Below are 16167 nucleotides of genomic sequence, written 5' to 3' on the forward strand. Positions count from 1 at the left end.
CAGAAATATTTTTCACACATCACTTCATTCAACTTAGGTTAGGAGGAGGACAAGCCATTTCTGAATCAGCTTGGTTCTCTGAGATACTTGAGGAGATGCTATGTAGATCTCTGTGAAGGTTAAACTACAGTTACCATTATTCTTTGGGGCGGAATGCTTAAGTTTTTAATGTATGTTGTGGGCATGACCAATGTTTACAGAAGAGTTTCAAGAAAGGATATTTATTTATAAGGTAATTTATGTCCCATCTATCACTGTGAATGCTCTGGGACAATGATGTAAGCTCTGTGAATGTTTTGAGGCAGATTTGTGGCCTATTATCATTAACATTTACATGCCCTCTTGGCTTCGAACCCTGGTCTCCCAGCACCTAGGTCCTAGTACCAGGTCCCAGTCCAGTGTTTCTCAAACTTGGGTCTTCCTCTGTTGTTGGAATACAACCACTGGTCCTGATAGCTAGGGATGATGGGAGTTTTATCCCAACAACATCTGGAGACCCAAGTTGTCCTTGTCCAACAGTAACCACTACACAACACAACACCACATGCAACAGGCTTGTTCATGTCTTCTTTTGCAGGCGCAAACTATACTGAGAGCAGAATCACATATAACCATTCTGATGCCATGATAAGCACAAATCACCACAAATGCACATGAATGGCAGGGAGTGGGAAGTCTACTCTAGTCTTGCTGCTTCCAGGCAGCCTGTTTATTGAGGATTAATCCTGATTAGTTAGCACAAAGTTTGCAAGGAGCTTAGAAGACATTACCTATTCATTGAGCATTCATTCCAATATGCTTGCAGGGAGGTTAGAATATGTTGCATCCTGCAAATGTTGTCCCACACTTTCAGTGCGTTTCCCCCTCATTTCCTTATCGCAAAAAGTTATTTTGGGGTGGGTGAGTGAGCAGGGAGAGAGGAACTTGTTTGTTGCACAAGGATTCCAACTTTAATTGTACAAACTGAAATTGTCAGTACAGTATGTGGTTGAATCCCACTGGAAAATAGCAACAGTCTGGAAATGCTCATAGTCTGCTAAAGCAAATATCTGAAGCAGAATAAAGAAATAACCCCAAGAGGGTCTTGCTTCTCCCATAGCCACAGCCATGGATTCCAACAGAAATCAGGCATGTTTCTGTCTTTCAGCTGCCCGGCCTGCAGCCTTGCCAAGTTCCAACTTCTACTTCACATAACCCAACTCTCGACTCTGACCTCCAAACAGTTGAGAAAGGATGGCCCACCTATTTGTCCTCTGGCACAGAACCATCGCCTTTGTTAACAACCCATAATTAAGCCATTACCTCACCAGGAAGCTAGCCTGTCTATTCTAGGAATTTGAACCCTTGCTTAGATTTTAAAATTTCCTGGATCAAGGAAGGGTCTCGGCCTACAGCCTAACTGCTGCCTCCCCCCCCCCAAAAAAAACCTCACAATATTTACTTATTTGGGATTATATTCTGCTTTTTCACCCTGAAAGGCTCACAAAAAGAGTCTCACTCACAGTGGAAATCACGTTTAAGTCTGGTCTCAGGATCAGAAATAATATAGCCTCTGGAGGTCAAAGTGCTGTGTTAGCAGCACTGAAGTGACCTCCTTGGGGCACAAGCCTGGGCAGTGTGTATGTGTCCTGAAACCCTGGCCTACCTGGTCACAAGTCTGCATGTCAAAGTCCAAAGACCAGGGGTCAATCCAAAGTCCAGTCCCGTAGAGGTCCAGGTGCACCCAAGCTGAGCTCCACCAACATGGGTGTTACAGCAGACACAGCACCTCAGCTCCGCTTCCTTTTTACACTTTGCTTGCTGATTGCAGCATCTGGGCTTGATGAGGCCTGTGACCCTCACCTGTCCCAAGCCTAATCCAGCAGAGGAATCACACACCTCACAGATCTAGCAAGCCTCACCTGGTCAGCCAGGGAGCTGGGCTGTGGGCCCTTGGCTGCCTCAGCCTCCTGGAATGTCCCTCTCACTGCTCCCTACACCTGTGTTTGTGGAGACAGGGGTCCCTCTGGCTCTGGTGATGGATCCTGCTGCTCTGGTTCTTGTGTACTGACCCCTATCCCCTCGCCACCCTCCGCCACCCAGTGAATACTTCTTTCCCTGTGCCCTGCTTGCCCCAGTGTGTCCCAGTCCCAGCTACACCCACCACCGGGATTCTCTTCCTCCTCCCTGTTGTCCTGCCAGTTCATGACATCATGGGAATCCTGGGCTGCCCAGACAAGACTCCTTCTCTCAGCCTCGCTGATGTGGTCTGAAGGAAAGCAGAGCAGCTTGGCTGCAGTAGTTCCTGGAAGGAGACATAGGGACTCCGTCTTAGGGACTCCACTCCAGAGTTGCGTAGGGTTTGCTCCTTAGCCTTTTCTTCTCCCCGAAGATATCCCACAAGGCAGTGGAGGTTTAGGATCAGAGTTTTCCTTCTCCTAGGTGGTCTACCTTCCCAGGTGGACGAGCCCCATCTGTCCCTCACTTCCTTCCACAGTATGTATAGAGACTGCCTTCCTGACCGTTGGACCCACTACTAGTCTCACCTGCTCAATCTGTCCCTAACTCACCAGCGAGTCCCTAACTCACCAAGGGTTTGAGACCCATGGCCTACCTTCACCTGGTTTAGCTGGTCAGTCGAAGCTGTTTCCTGGGTGTGGCACTGTCATGCTGACATCTTATAGAAGCCACAGGTGAGAACCGAGTGCAGGATGGGGACCAAAGGTAGACAAGCTACCCCACAGGAACATGTCCCCACCAGAGGTACTACGCCTCCCCTAACACTCCATAGAAGAGTGGGGTGTGAGTGTTTAGAAACTAGCCTACTATATAAAGGCAACATTCACATTTTTTGCTCCGCCCCCTCACCCCTCCCCCAGCTCTGCACCCAGGGGGAAAAGTCCCCTGACTGGCAGTGGAAGAGGGGATTCTATGACTCATGTGAGGTTTATGGATAGGCCTGTATGCTATTAATGCAGAAGACTCTGTGAACCCAATGGGAATGTATTCATTTAAACAAAATTTATATACCTCCCGATTGTTTACAAGAAACCTGTGAATTGCAGTGTAGGAAGAGCCCTGCGATTCCATGATGCAGATGGGAGAATGTCAGTGATGCCACAGAAGTGGGAGATGCATATATGTACGGCATTTCCTTTAAGTCAAAGGAGGATTATGAAGCCTTGCTGTTGACTCCTCTTGGTATCTAACTGATCAGTGATTGACCTACCTGGTAAAAATACGTAATGGCAATTCTGTCAAACATCAGCTTCTTATGACAAGTTAATAAATGATTGGCAATCTGAAAGATAAGTAGAGTGCAAGCCTACTTGCTCATAGCCAGACTTCTGCCTGAATGGAACATCAGATAAAGCACTGGATAATAATTTGAATTTAACATTTTCCTTGGCTGCGAATATCACCATGCACTATGGGCATGTCCAGGGAAGGTTGTAGAGGATTGCAGTATTAATTAGATGATGAGTTTGGGAGGAGTATCATGGAAAGAATGAGTGAGCTGAACAGATCTGATAGGATAAAATAAACAAGGTACGGAGCATACACTTTATTAAAACACCTATGTGTTCATACATGTAACATAGCTTGGCTCATCTTCCCAATAACCAATTTATGACATGATAAATGTGCACTAAGCACAGTAATGAAGATGATCATAGGGAAAAGACCGACTGAAATAATTCAGTCTTTGACCCACTTTCACAATATTTTATATTTTAATTTAGACTGTGGCATTAAATTAACAAAAATTCTCAGTTTTTATGTAAGAGTCTAAAAGGTAGCACCAAGTATCATTGCTGCAACTTCAGATTAGGGGTACTTCCAGGTGGATGTTTAGTACCATTTATGCATGCAGGGTCCCGCCCCCAGGATCCACACAATATTACTTTACATCAGAATGTCAGCTGGTATTCCCTGCTGCCCAACACATTTAATCTAGGGAATGTCAAGTAGGTCATCCAATAAATTCGGACCCAGTTACAAATGAAGTCCACATATAGAAGCACCCTTAGACTAAGGCTGCAATCCTAACCCCACTGACCTGGGAGCAAGACTTGCCTCTGAGTAGATACGGTTAGGGATTGCATTGTTAGTCATGTAAGGTGCATTAGTCCCAAACCAGAGGTCCTCACGAATTCAACCAGGAACACAGAAAGTAGCTTGCCTTAAAACAGGCAACAAAATATAGTTACTTGTTCTGTTATTCTTATTTGCTGTTAGTAGTTCTTTTGAAGGCCAGATGAGACAAGATGTTGGGAAATCTGAGCAGCCAGACAGTGCGTTTGAGATTGGGATTGAGGCCATAGCTGCCAAGTTCTCCCTTTTTTTAAGGGAAATTCCCTTTTGCTGAATAGGTTTCCTCGCGAGAAAAGGGAAAACTTGGCAGCTATGATTGAGGCTGCTGTGTTGGGGCTATTTCCTCCCATCTAAATTATACCCCACATCCAGCAATCTACCATTTCCCCCCCAAATGTCATGAGAGTTATTTCAATAAGGACTGTATGACCCTTGTTTTTTCTTTATGACACACCAAAGAAAATGGGTATGTTTTTAAGTATATTGGTTTACACTAATTTTTAGACAAATGCCGTCAAAACATATGAAACATACCAAACAGTTAAAGTATTACCATTTTGAACCACTTCCAAGTCAATTAGTGACCAGCTACTGAATTCAGCTGCTTCCCTGCTATGCAAGCTGTTTATTCTGTCATGGCAATGTGAAACAGCTTAATTTTTGACTGACAGAAAACATGCTTCATTTCATAACAACAAAAGCACCTTGAAAGAAGTTTTTTTCCACAACCTCCTATTACTGTAAATGCATCCTATTAGAATTTTTATTTGAGGTACAGCCAGGAAATCTATTTTATAAAAATCAGTGTGGGGTTAATGCTAGTATATGCTGGCCTATGAGGGAAGGAATCATTCAATTTTGAGCGGTTTCTGTAATTTATATCTAAAAGCAATCTTGAAGCAGCAGGTATGAAAGACACAAATACACACTATGGTAAAGTATTGGTAAAGTATATGTTAAAATACACACTATGTAAGTTATAGGCTCTGCCACTAGAACCTGTCACACGTCTTAGAAAAGGCTTTAAAGATTTTAAAGGGGAAATTCATGGGGCTAGAGCCAAAGGTTTGCTTTCTCTGAGAGAGGAAAGAAATATTCAGACCTAACACATACAGAATAGGTCTCAAGAAAGTTCTTTTCAGTCCCTCCTGTCAATTAAATAGAATGTTGATTTGTTAACTTAATGTATAGAGAGGGTATGTGAAGAATCCAGAGTTAAAACTACATTTCATAATAGAAAAAACCAACCATTGCAATTTAAGATTTATTGTGCTAGTCCAGTGATATTGGATATTGTGTCTGTAGCTCTTTAGCACAGGCTGTATTTGGTAAAAGAAAACTTGGTATTTTTAAAAAATGCACTCAAATGTCAGTCTTGCTGTAATTATTCAGCAGTCATTTATGCTCTATAATGAAATGTTTATTCATATTATAGTGCCCTGAAGCAAATAAAAGAACCAATATTTACCATGCCCATAAAGAATAATCCACATAATGATGCTGCAAAGCCTGTTACTATGAAACAGAGCTTGGTCAGAGAGTTCCTCTGTCGAATTATTAGTTCACATTCCTTCTCTTGCATTCTGTTTTGTTTTCCTACCCAGAGATGGAGCAAAAAAGGGATGGGGTAAGTAATAATGTCCCCTACTGTACAAAGGCAAGCCACATCCATTGACCCATCCATTTTTGCTTCTGAGCCACCATGTGACCTCCAGAAGTTTGTGTATGCAGGAATGCAGCTCTCAGGCTGAAAAAGTTGCTCTACTTCTGCTATACAGCCTTGATCAAAATATTCTGAATTTAGTAAAAGGTGAACTATGCAAATATGCATACGTGTGTTTGATTTATATGAGCAGAATTTCCATATAAGTCAGTACAGTATGAGATCTCACTCAAGCTATCCACTGGTTGTTTGTTTTTTAAAAGAGAGAATAAGGTCAAGAGATGTAAATTGCTGAGAGATTACATATAAAAATGCCTAACCCCTAGCAGACAAATAAACTTGTCCTTTTGTATTTGCTGAAAAACAAACAAACAAAAAACAGGTTTTTTGAGGCAAGAAATTTCATTGACCTTATTTAGGAATTTAATTAAATTAGGAATTTAATAACATATATAATAAAGACAAAATATATAGCAATATATGGTTGGCAAATACACAGAACCCAAAAGGCTGGAATACATGCATGATGAAGACTGGTTGACCTGTCACTCCAAAAAGTAACAATAGTTTCATCTAGTCTGTTGCCAACTTAGCAGATTTGGAAAAAAACCCTCTACTTTCTGTTCTAGTATTGAACATTCACCTTTAGAATGTAATATTTTTTTCCTGGGATATATGGACAGATTCCAGAAAGGCTGTTTGCTGCATATAAAAAAATTGATTTCAGTGTGGAGTGCCCAGAGTTTCTGTGCAAACCATCAGTGAAATGAATGGAAGGTGTACTGGAGATGGGATTCCTTACATTTGTGAAATAATAACGAAATTTAAAACAGCATAAGTTCAATTACATGTGTAAGACAATAAATATATTTTTACTAGTTAACCAGTTAACATTTGAGCATCAGTTTTTCCACTTCCTACACATAAGAAACAGATTGTTTCCCCCCCTTTTCAGTGCAGAAGTTCTTTTTGAAGCTACTGAACTAATCAATTTAAAACAAATAGCAGGTATGAATCAACAAGTTACTTAGAGAATCACTGCTCCTAGTACAATTTTAAAAGATAGGCCATGTTTGAGAAGCATGTAAATTGCAGGAATTTAACTCTTTGGGTCTGTACCTTATAGGTATGAAAAAAAATATCTTTCTACTTCACAAGAATTAATACCTCCATGTTTGTAGTTTTCCAGGCAATCCACAAGATAGCTATTCAAAAGACATGAAGTACAGAAATAAGACTATGCCTTTTCTTTGCTCTCAATTCTATTATGGCTTCCTATCAATAAACTTTTTTTTCAGAAAAGAAAACAATAAACTCATTAGAAAGCATAAATCCCAATATAGATTTCATATTTTTAAAATCCTATGCATTATCTTTTTGTGGCAGTTTAACACAGCAAATGCTCTTCAGACCTTAATCATCTGGTTCGTATCTAAAAGAAATAAGAAAACAGATTTAATTTTTTTTAAAAATAAACAGGGGAGATGGGAAGGTAATGTTTAAGTAATCACATCAGACAAAACAATCTGATAATTTACCATCTTAATACATAACCCTAGGATTTATAAAACTAATCCAAGCAGCTCAAAACCTTATTAATTTGAAAACTCCATTTGAGCCATTCCATTCCAGTTCTGCAGTGCAATTTCAATGAAACAGCACTGAAACAGATGGACACTCTAAATATCTAAGTGAGTAGATATACACTAGGGTTACTTAGCTCTCTCTCTATACACATTTGGAGAAAGATGAAAAGTGTCTTGCAGTAGTGGATAGTGGGGTGGGGAGGCAGCACCCACCTGACCTTTGGTTGCCTCATTGCTGCTACATACCAGGGAAATGAAAGGGGAACATGACAGTGAGATATGAACACACTGGCACCATGCTGCCCTCACATTACCCTGTTTCAGTATGCAGCAGCAATACAGGTGATCAGAGATCAGGCAAGTGCCCATCCCTACTGTCTACTTGTGTATTCTTACTAAAATTTCGAAGTGTAATCTGTCACCATTATATCTTGTCAACAGAGGGAGCTACTCGTTTCCTTTCTGCAGCACTTCAGTAAGGACCGCCTCTTGTGGTATGCATGTTTATGGGTTCTCGCTGCCAAAGTTGTAGAAAGAACATCAGAATCTCAGGCTGTGATCCAAAGAACTCTGCAGCTAGATCTGAATGTCCAAGGCAGCTTTTACCCTTGTGTTTCAGACACAGCAGTAATTTGTGTTGACTGGCAAACAGGTTTTGAAAATGTTGGGGTTTCTGATGTCATTTGTACTATGGCATGAAGGTTTTAAAGAAAAAGGAATAAATTTTTACTGAGCTTGCCCAAGTGTTCAAGTGCATCAGAAGCAAGCTCACTGGATTCCAACCTGTTTTCAGATATTGGAAGTATCTAGCTCTTAAAAGTTTTGCAAAAGCAAACATTGCCATACAAACCACATGCTGAGAGGACAAATGAAAGAGCACTGCTTACTTTGAAAGCTTCTTTCTTAATTCCTTTATCTGTTCATTCTTCTTGGAGAGAATCTCTTTCATATTACGGTAGGCAGTTGTTTGTTGGAACTTCTTTTCCAATTCCTGTTAATTTGAAATTACTAATTACTTTGTTATTTTTCAAACTGAAGTAGACACTGTTTATGTATTTAACAACTCTCACTTAAAAACCCCTTAAAGCATTTTTTTGGCTGGCTGAGTGGTATGTCACATGGGTAGTGACATTTTAGTAGGTGACCTGTAAACTAATATAATTCCTCTTTCCCAGCCTTCTCCAATTGATATTCAGCTTCAGCATAAAGCATCCAGGATCTGATTGTGCTGTTGCGGGGTGGGGAAAAGAATCAAATCAACCCTGAGCCTCTTTTCACTGTATTTTCAAACCGCTCCAACAGTCTTCCTGCTGCATGGAGATTGGAAAACAAAACAGCCAGTGTTTCCTTTGCAGCAGGAAGGCACCCTGCTGCCTCTTGCTCTCAGATGTTGCACAAGCACACAGCACACTCAGAGCACTAAGTAGTCCTAGTTTGTTTTTATTTACAGATCTACAGATCTTTTACAATTCTGTAAATCAGAATCGCACAAAAATATGTATTTTAAAAAAGAGCAAGCAAACTGCAGTTTAACCCTGCAAGCAAATTGGGGGAAGAGGGTTGAAAAACTCACATTTGAGGTATTTTCTGTCAAGCTGTGCCCACAGGTGTTGATGGCAAGCAGCAGAACACCAATGAATATGGTGCCAAAAAAACCCAACATGTGTGGACCCTCATGTGTCAAATGCACACACAGAAACACTGGATTTGAGTTATTGCCCCTGTGTATATGTGCCATAAAAATAATCTGCTTCAGAAAAAGCTTGTGCACTTTTATCAATGCCTTATGTTACAGGCGTTAAGGAAGGTGGTAATGACCATAACTATTCAATAGAATAAAAACTAACCTTTTCAGCCATAGCCAACTGGTCCTGAACCTTAAGAAGGTCATGCTTTGTTGTTACCAAATTCTCTTCCAATGATTTTTGGCTTGCAGTACTGTCTTGCAAAGTCTTTTCAAGCTTGCACTTCAGATCAGCCATAGAATTTTCTAATTCACTAATATCCTGAGTTGGGTTAAACTGAAAAAAGAAAATATATATTTTTGAGTTAATTAAATAAATGCATGACCATTGGTTACAAGATTAAACAATTGTTCCCTCTAAAAATCTGAAGTTTCAAATTATAAAAATATATACAATGAGCTTATTTCTTTATTTCAATTATTAGCAAAAAGGTTCTCAAAGCATCTTACAAATGTATGACAGTAACTGCCCTTGAACACAAAAGAAAAAAAGAATAGAAGGGAGGAGGGGGAAAAGAAAACTCAAGGCACTATTTCTTAATTATAGAGTTCTAATGATCAGCTGGAGGCATTCTAGTTCAGACATCAGCTCAGCCTCGTTTTTTCTCTGAAGTGGAGTTGACATAGGCACAGTACAATCTTAACTCTGGAAAGCAATGCAGAAAATAATGGTATACTTAATATGTACAATGTTGTCTAAGAACAAGTCCCTTCTTGTCACACACTGCCTTGTTGCGTGGGGTAGAAGGGGATGAGGCCAGAATTTGATGCCCCCACCCAGCCCTTGCGTTGCCTTCCCATAGCCAGGTAAACGAGACACTGGACTTTGGGAAGGAGACCATAACGTTCTTCCAAGTAAGCATGCATATAATTTTTCTGAACTTACTGAAAACTTACATAAAGCCTGTCTGAAATCAATGGATTTTCAGAATTAGAGAATTGATGAAAACACTTTTACATTGACAATAGCAGATGCACCATAGTTTAGTATAAGTGTAAACCCTGGAGCTGAAAGGCTTAGAAATGAGAAATCAAATACATACCACAAACCATATTAGAAAGCAAAACAAAACAAGAAATGTGAATTATAACAATGAAAAAGGTATATGAAAGAAAATGTAAAGCCTGCCTCAAATTTAGGATGTTACCTTACGCAAAAGAAAAATTCTTCTTTTGCAATGCCAAACCTGTTTTATCGGTATTATTATTCAAATTTGGTTTTAAAACAGTGTTACATATGATAGCATCTGGATAAATAAGATTAACAAGAAGATCTCTGAAAATTTAGTAAAATAATCTACATGGAGTAATTTTATCAAAACAGCAATATTCAATAGAAATGATGTGAAAACCTTTTGATCTCCCTGGGCAATTTGTAGCTCACGTAGAGCCTTCTCTAACTTTGATTTTTCATCCAGTGCACTTGTAGCCTGGAAAAGATTGAAAACAACATTCAGAACATATTTTTAGAAAAGTAATAGAATTACTACTCCTTTGATACACATATACCAACATCTCAAGCAAACTTACATGCCCTTCTATGGTCTTTAATCTAGTCTTCAATTTTTCATTTTCTTCTTGGAGTCTTGCTATTTCCTATGAACAATTGAAAAATTAGCTTGCTCTTGACCAAACCCTAAATACATCATGTCTAGCACACAGAAGTGTTTTTTCAGACTAGAAAAAAATGTATGCCTGTGTGAGACCAAGAAAGTTACTAGGATTTGGCATACAGTACTTTGTTCCTGCTTTATTTGAAAAATATAAGCTGTACAGAAAATAAAATTAGGATGAAAAGTGGGATCCACATCTAATTAACATTCCCTGTTTCTCCATGCAGCTGTTGAGGCACCACAGAATGAGGAACAATGAAAGTAACTGAATCTAAAGGTAGTCGAAACAAACAAACAAACAAAAATTCCTTCCAGTAGCACCTTAGAGACCAACTAAGTTTGTCATTGGTATGAGCTAAAGGAATCATTAAAGGCTAATGGTGGCAGGGAAATTAATTTGGGGTAGAAATGCATTAATTTTGACTGCTCTAAGCACATCCTCTAGTTCTCAGCTTCCATTTCTGAAGACATAGCTTCAAGCTCTTTTCTGACAGAAGCTTCGCCTTTAAAGATATTTTTCTGTGCCCTCCCTCATGTTTCTTCTGATTACACACACCATTTCACTCCACTGACACATACACTTTATGAAGCTAAAAAGAGGCTATGTGGATTTCAGTAACTTCTAAACAGTTTGAAGTAATATAAAACAGGTTCAGTTGAACCAACAATGAACCACAATAAATATCACAAAAAACAAGTTTTACCTTGTTCAATAATTCTGATGCTCCTTCATGCAATGGAGTAAGTTTAGGCTTCACCAACTCTGGATTAGGCTACAGTAGGCACAAAAATGTTACAAAGTATTCAATTAAACATTTTCTTTCTAACAAGTATTATAACAGCAATTATTGCTCCAGCCTTTCCATACTTTGGCTGGAAGACTAATCATATTGTAGTGAATATGGTGCCCTCCAGATGTTTTGAACTCCCATCAGCCCCACCCAGTGCAGCCAATGTTCAGGGATGATGGGCGTTGTAGTCCACAACATCTTTATATACTGCTCATCTGACTGGGTTGCCCCCACCACTCTGGGCGACTCCCAACAAAAACAGTAAAAACACAATACTACATCAAACACTAAAACCTTACCTGAACAGGGCTGCCTTCAGATGTCTTTTAAAAATCACATACAGTCATACCTCATGTCACGTCTGCTGCGGGTTACGTCTTTTCAGGCTGCGTCCTGTGCCGAACCTGAAAGTCCCGGAACGGGTTACTTCCAGGTTCGGCGCATGTGCAGAAGCGCTAAATTGCGCTTTGCGCATGCGCACCGAATTGCATCACGCGCGTGCACAGATTCGGTGCTTCAGGATGCGGCCTTTTCATGTTGTGAACAGGCCTCCGCAACAGATCCCGTTTGCAACCAGAGGTACCACTGTAGTTGCCTTCAAATATCTTTTAAAAATTGTGGTTGTCACTGAGCCCTTAATCATACTCTCTGCGCATGCTAGGGTAATCAGAGAAGAGGTGTATAGCAATCAAAAGGGGGATTCCTACACTCCTAAAAAGTCTGCCATCTTGGGCTGACATTGCCTCAGCTGGTCTTCCAGTCACGAAAAGAATCCCTTCCTCTCCATCCCATCCACAACTGGGCTGTCACTGCTTTCCCCCTAGCTTGCTGGGTAACTGGTTCAGCCTTTTCACTCTCTGCACCCTGAAGAGCTGACTGACAGTGACCTCCACAGGACATCAAGCTTCGGAGCAGGCAAAAGCAGTACTAAACTCTCTCAGAGCTGATGCTTGCTCCAAGAACAGCACAGCATGAGAAAATCTTCCTTCCCTGACTCAGGGCAGAGTTTGCTAGTTGCAAGAACTTTCTTTACTGTTACCGGTACTTTCCCCCTTAAACAAGAACCACACACAAAACCCTCACAGCCTCATTTCACAATGAATCTGGATAGTTTTAGAAGTAGACACATACCTTCTTATTTGAAGATGTAAATTCTGACTTTTCAAACTCTGCAACTTGCTCTAGTAAGTCTCTTGAAAAAGAATAGAAAATATTTTAGTCAAGCAATTCTACTAAACACAAAGTTATATTCTATAATCCATAAAGCAATGAAAAGTTAGAAAATGAAAGAATTAGCCCTGAAGTCTTACATGGAAAAAACTGTGCCAAGACAGAACCTTTAATGAGGGGGCAGAGGGGGACTCCCGGAGTGGGGGGAGGGGGGAGGGGGAGAACCAGCTGGAAAAAGAGCCATCTCTTCCTATCTTCCGTACCCTGGAGGCTCTCAGTGGCAGGGAGAGTTCTGGGGTGTGGGGAGAAGGAGGGGAATGGAAGGAGATATATAAGTAAACAAATAAAAAAATTAATTTGATAATTAATTTGATTGGCTAAATGGACAATTTTAAATTAAATGAGATTAGAATGGTTGGTAAATAGTGAAAACTGTAAAGATGGAGTTGGCAAATGAAAATCAACAAAGGGGGGGGGGTCTGGGGAAGCCCAATAGACAATGTTTAGGAAATTAGATAAGATTTGAATTTTTGATGTTATGTGTTTTGTTTTTATTTTTATCATACGCTGTGGTTTTTTTTCTTCTGTTTTTTTTGTCATTATTTTTATTTTATTTTTTATTTTTTCTTATCGTTTTTGAATGTTAAAGTTAGACAACAGCTGGGTGGATATTCGCCTGTTCCTATCCTTGCCATCCTGGGACCTCTTGGTGGCAGAGGGAGGTTCAGGGGGGAAGGGGGGGAGGTGGATAGAGACCCAACTATAAAATGAACCACATTTGATTGCCTTCCTCTCGGGGGGTTCTCTTGTGGGAGGAGAGAGCTCTGGGAGGGGGGTAGGAGAATGTGAAAAATATGTTATGTATGTGTATGGTCTTTGTTATTATGTAAAATCTTATTATGTAAAATCAATAAAAAAATTAATTAAAAAAAAAGACAGAACCTTTAATGAAGACAAAACAATCACTTCTTAGATTAAAAAAAAATCATTTTGAGACTAAGGCTGCAAACTTACTAGGCAGTAACCTGCAATGAATTCACTGAATACTTCTGCATGAACAGAATTATGCTATAAACTGCCATTTATGAAACTACTGTGGTGGGAAATACTTTATTAGTAAGGATACATTTTAAGTGGATACAAAATTCTCTTTATAGTATTTTACCTATTTTCCAGCTCAGAAATGTCAGTCTGCAGTTTAAGATACCACTTCTCTGCTTGGAAAAAAATCTGGCGCAGAAGTAAAACATTGGTATAGGCTGTGTTAATAAGTTCTGATTCCACTTCACTGTGTACCACAGTCTGCAAGCCATCCAGTATATCTGTCACTTCATCAATAGTAAATGTGTCTTCCACCAGCCTAAACAGAAAAGCCCACAAAACAGGATTAAAAAAAATAACCATGCTAACAACCCAAAGCATCCACAGTATCACAAGACCTTGAAATATTATATGACTATTTATTTTTCTAGTACAATGATTGGCAAACTGGTCAAATGCTATAGCCCATCACTAGGCTGAGCACTTCCAAGTTATGCTCACTGTCCCAAAAATGTCTTCATCCTGCTTTCTACATAAGCATCAGCAAGCCAACATGGCTGTCTGACATCTGGAATATGTCACTTCCCACAGTTTATTTAAGAACGACTCATACTATTGGTTTCATTTGAGTTTACATTTGTATCACAGGTATTCCCCATCCTCATGGTACCTGCTGTCCTTCAGGTCCTGAAAACAAGAGTCTACTGTCTTAAGACGCTGGGCACGCTTGGAGCGTGCAAATCGCATGTAGTTGATAACTTCATTCTGGTGTTGCTCATTCAGACCCAGCTCTGCCTGCAATGAGAATAAAAAAAACAATGAAGCTCATATCAATGAAGTATCTTAAGTATTTGGATTTCCTGCTAATGAATTGATTAAAACTCGGAGCCAGAGCTATTGTACAGGTGACAGCAGAAGGTACCATATATTGTTGAGAAAGAAACAACAACAACAACAATAGAATGATGGGGTTGGAAGGGATCCTGAGGGTCATCTAGTCCAACCCCTGCAACACAGGAATTCTGCCCACAGTCATTCCACAGTGGCGGTGGGTATGAACCACCCATCTTCTGGTTAAGAGCCAGACACACCGACCCATTGCACTACAGAGATTCAGGGGTAGAGATACAACCAACCAAACAAGAAACACCCAAAACACATAACAATAAGCCATTTGGTTTTGGTCCCCAATTCTCACCCTCACAACCCTACAATCTTATGTGCATTTATTTGAAAGTAAGCCCTCATTGGTGGTAGATGGTTGATGGAGGATCCTGGGTTGGAGGCAAGGGAATGTTGGGTTTTCCAGGGTGAGAGGACTCCGTATATTATTTATTCTATTTGTATTTTTGTAGATGTTTCTGTTTTTTATTTACATTAGTTTTCTATATCGCAGTGTGCCATGAAAAGCTTTAATAAAAAAATTACATGCTAAAGCAAGCTCAACTCAGGGGCCTCTCTCCCACTTAAAAGCTGTGCAGAAATACATTCCTCTCCTATCTGTCCTGCAAGGTGGTGGTTGCTGTTATTTTACTGATACCCTGCCCATCTGGCTGAGTTGCCCCAGCCACTCTGAGTGGCTCTCAATGTGTGTGTGTGTGTGTATATATATAATGTATTGAATTTATATACCACCCTATACCTGGAGGTCTCAGGGCGGTTCTCAGAAAAGATCACAATATCAAATATCAAAAGAAGAACAATAACCCAATAACCCCCAGATACATAAAACGATGTATATAAATGTATGATGTATATACTTTAATGTATATAAAAACATCAGAAAAGTAAACATTGCACATTAAAAGGCTTCCCTATATACAAGATGAGCTCTATTTGTGGCAACGAACTATTGGGAGAAGGCGGGCGCGGGGTTGTGTGTGTGGATAGGCCAAAACAAACGAGCATAAAAACACAGGTCCCAAATTATGTTTTAAGTCCCGCCGTCCTACACGAAAGGGGGCGGGGTGAGGAGGCGGCGGCTGAAGGATCAAGGCCGGCGTGGTTTTTGGGACCGTGAATGACGGAGGGAGGCTCAAGCTCCCTCAGTCAAGAAGGACCCCCCAGTTTCTAAACCCGGGTGGGTGGGTGCGTTGGAGGTGAGGAGCGAGGAAAAGCCAAGGCTGGTTAGGCCTCTCTGAGGCAAAGGAGGCGCCACACTGGGAGGGGGAGCGCCGGGAGACGACACGGCCTCGTCTCTCCCTTCTCGGGAAGCTTGAGGGTAGTTAGGCATTGCGTGAGGGGCCAGAAGAAGCAGCGGGGCGAGGCTGAGGTAGCGCGCCGGTTGCTCACCATGACGAACCGGCGGCGGCCCTGAGGCAAAGCGGCGACGGTTTACAGCGCGGCGGTTGCCATAGCGACGGAGCCAGGAGGCTCGCGACCCCCTCCTTCGGAATGCCGTTGGCGGAAGAGGAGGAGGAAACCTTCGCGAGGCCGGAAGTTCAGGCGCGCGGAACGGCCGTTAGGATTTGAACGTCCGGCGGGG

The 16167-nt window shown here is 40.8% G+C and overlaps 1 protein-coding gene across 1 annotated transcript; it reads right to left on the reverse strand.

Moving 5' to 3' along the window:
- Positions 1 to 3143: 3143 nt before the first annotated feature.
- LZTFL1 (leucine zipper transcription factor like 1) lies at positions 3144 to 16101 on the reverse strand. Its single transcript, XM_035130019.2, has 10 exons — positions 15975 to 16101; positions 14353 to 14477; positions 13807 to 14001; positions 12603 to 12663; positions 11385 to 11453; positions 10598 to 10663; positions 10420 to 10497; positions 9171 to 9344; positions 8211 to 8314; positions 3144 to 7169 (listed from the first exon to the last, which is right to left on the reverse strand). The coding sequence occupies exons 1-10, from the start codon at positions 15975 to 15977 to the stop codon at positions 7151 to 7153; spliced, it is 894 nt and encodes a 297-aa protein (XP_034985910.1). The 5' UTR covers positions 15978 to 16101; the 3' UTR covers positions 3144 to 7150.
- Between the last annotated feature and the right edge of the window lie 66 nt (positions 16102 to 16167).

The sequence above is a fragment of the Zootoca vivipara genome, chromosome 12 (genome assembly GCF_963506605.1).
Source record: "Zootoca vivipara chromosome 12, rZooViv1.1, whole genome shotgun sequence".
Lineage (NCBI taxonomy): Eukaryota > Metazoa > Chordata > Lepidosauria > Squamata > Lacertidae > Zootoca > Zootoca vivipara.

Coding starts and splice junctions, on each gene's coding strand:
- LZTFL1 (XM_035130019.2), bottom strand. Junction 14,002..14,352: donor CAGGACCTGAAGGACAGCAG/GTACCATGAGGA, acceptor TTTTCTGTTTAG/GCTGGTGGAAGACACATTTA. Junction 9,345..10,419: donor TTGCCCAGGGAGATCAAAAG/GTTTTCACATCA, acceptor TTCTTTTTTCAG/TTTAACCCAACTCAGGATAT.